Source organism: Histoplasma capsulatum, genomic scaffold, assembly GCF_000149585.1.
Source record: "Histoplasma capsulatum NAm1 scaffold_1 genomic scaffold, whole genome shotgun sequence".
NCBI classification, from domain to species: Eukaryota; Fungi; Ascomycota; class Eurotiomycetes; order Onygenales; family Ajellomycetaceae; genus Histoplasma; species Histoplasma mississippiense.
The window spans coordinates 4,837,111-4,838,623 of NW_001813982.1; the positions used below are offsets into that span (position 1 = coordinate 4,837,111).

The following is a 1,513-nucleotide window of genomic DNA, read 5'->3' on the forward strand; positions in this document are numbered from 1 at the left end:
TAAACTCTCTGCACCAAAACACCAGTGCGAATACTGGAAGTCCCAGAGAAGCAACTATTCTGTGGGAGCGGAGCTCGAGACATCCTCTCTTAAACCTATCCCTTCTCATTAATATCATCCATGCCAATGTCGTCAGCCCACCGCATCGTTATCGCTGCCATCAAGAAAGCTTGTTTTTCCTATTCGCTCCCTCCACCCCCACCCCCACCCCCCACCCCCAACCCCCCCTTTCCCAGCCCCAAACAACACATCAAGCCTCTGTTGACCCTTCTCACTCTTCTCAACCCGAACCTTCTCCCCAGCCAGCACAGGCGGCAACCCCTTCACCCTCCTCCCCGCATCCTTCAGCAACTCCACCTCCCTCTCCCGCTGGCCCTTGACGCTCGGAACCGACCACCTCCCCGCCCCCGCCCGCCGATGCGCAAGCTTATACTTCGAACCAGCCATGCGCGTCTCGTATGTGTTCGCATCCAGCTTCCTGACGAACTGGTGCGCGACGATGAACCAGTGATACTCGGTGCCGACCGCCGCGCCGGTGCCCTGCGGCGCCCGCCGGCGTCCTGCCCGCTGCTTCGTCGCGCGGTAGTCTATCTTCCACAGATCCGGCTCCTTCTTGGTCTCGTGCCAGAGGCCCGGATGGTATTCCCAGGTGTACGAGCCACCGACGGCCACGCCGGTGTAGACCTTGCCCTTGAAGGTTTTCAGGGCGTTGAAGCCGCCGCTTCCGCCTCCGCGGTGGTGGCTTGAGTGCTCCGGTTCCGTTGGGGATGTTGGCTTTGTGCTGGCGTTGGTGTCGGTGACGGTGTCGGGGTCAGAGAGTCCAGGGACTACTTCAGCTTCGTCGAGAAGGGAGGGGTTGAGTGGCACGGATGTATCTTCAGGAGGGGATATTGGGCGTGTGGTATCTTTGTGTTGTTGGGGTTTTGTTGCTTGTGTTTCTTGCTTTTCCCTGTACTTCTCCCTATGGACTTCTCTGGGCGAGGATCTTGGAGGCAGTTGGGAAGAGGGAGTGCGTTTCTTTGCGCGTTTCGCCGGCGGCATTTTTGCTTTATCTTCGTTGACCTAATTCAATTGAGCTGGTTGTTTCGAAAGGCTTGGAATTGGTGATGGACAACTGGACATTTGACATATTTTAATTTGCTGAAATTAGGCTATTTAGCCTGGATGGATTGGCATTGCTTTGGTTTATCTAATTGAGCTTGCTTCAATAGTTGGAATTTTGTTGAAGTCGTAACTATGAGGGAGGAGTGACGTCAGAGGAAGCTACTGTATCGAAATCACATGCTCGAAATAGTCTCAGGGACCAATCAAACCAACCCATGGACAGGACAACCACATCTGCTTTCTTCCATCGTATCATCATCATAAGGGATCTAATTAAATCCAAGAGCCATACGCAAAATGAAGGGAAAGGGGCAAGGCAAAACCAACACTAAATCCGCCCACAAGAAAACATGCAAAACCAACACCGCCATCACCTTCAAAACGATAGCATAAATATAGCAAGTAAAAA

General features: G+C 53.3%; 1 protein-coding gene across 1 annotated transcript; it reads right to left on the reverse strand.

Annotated features, from left to right (window-relative positions):
* Positions 1-132: 132 nt before the first annotated feature.
* Positions 133-1,041, reverse strand: HCAG_01363 (conserved hypothetical protein; the record flags this gene model as incomplete). Its single annotated transcript, XM_001544266.1, has 1 exon — positions 133-1,041. One exon carries the CDS (start codon positions 1,039-1,041, stop codon positions 133-135), a length of 909 nt encoding a protein of 302 aa, XP_001544316.1.
* Between the last annotated feature and the right edge of the window lie 472 nt (positions 1,042-1,513).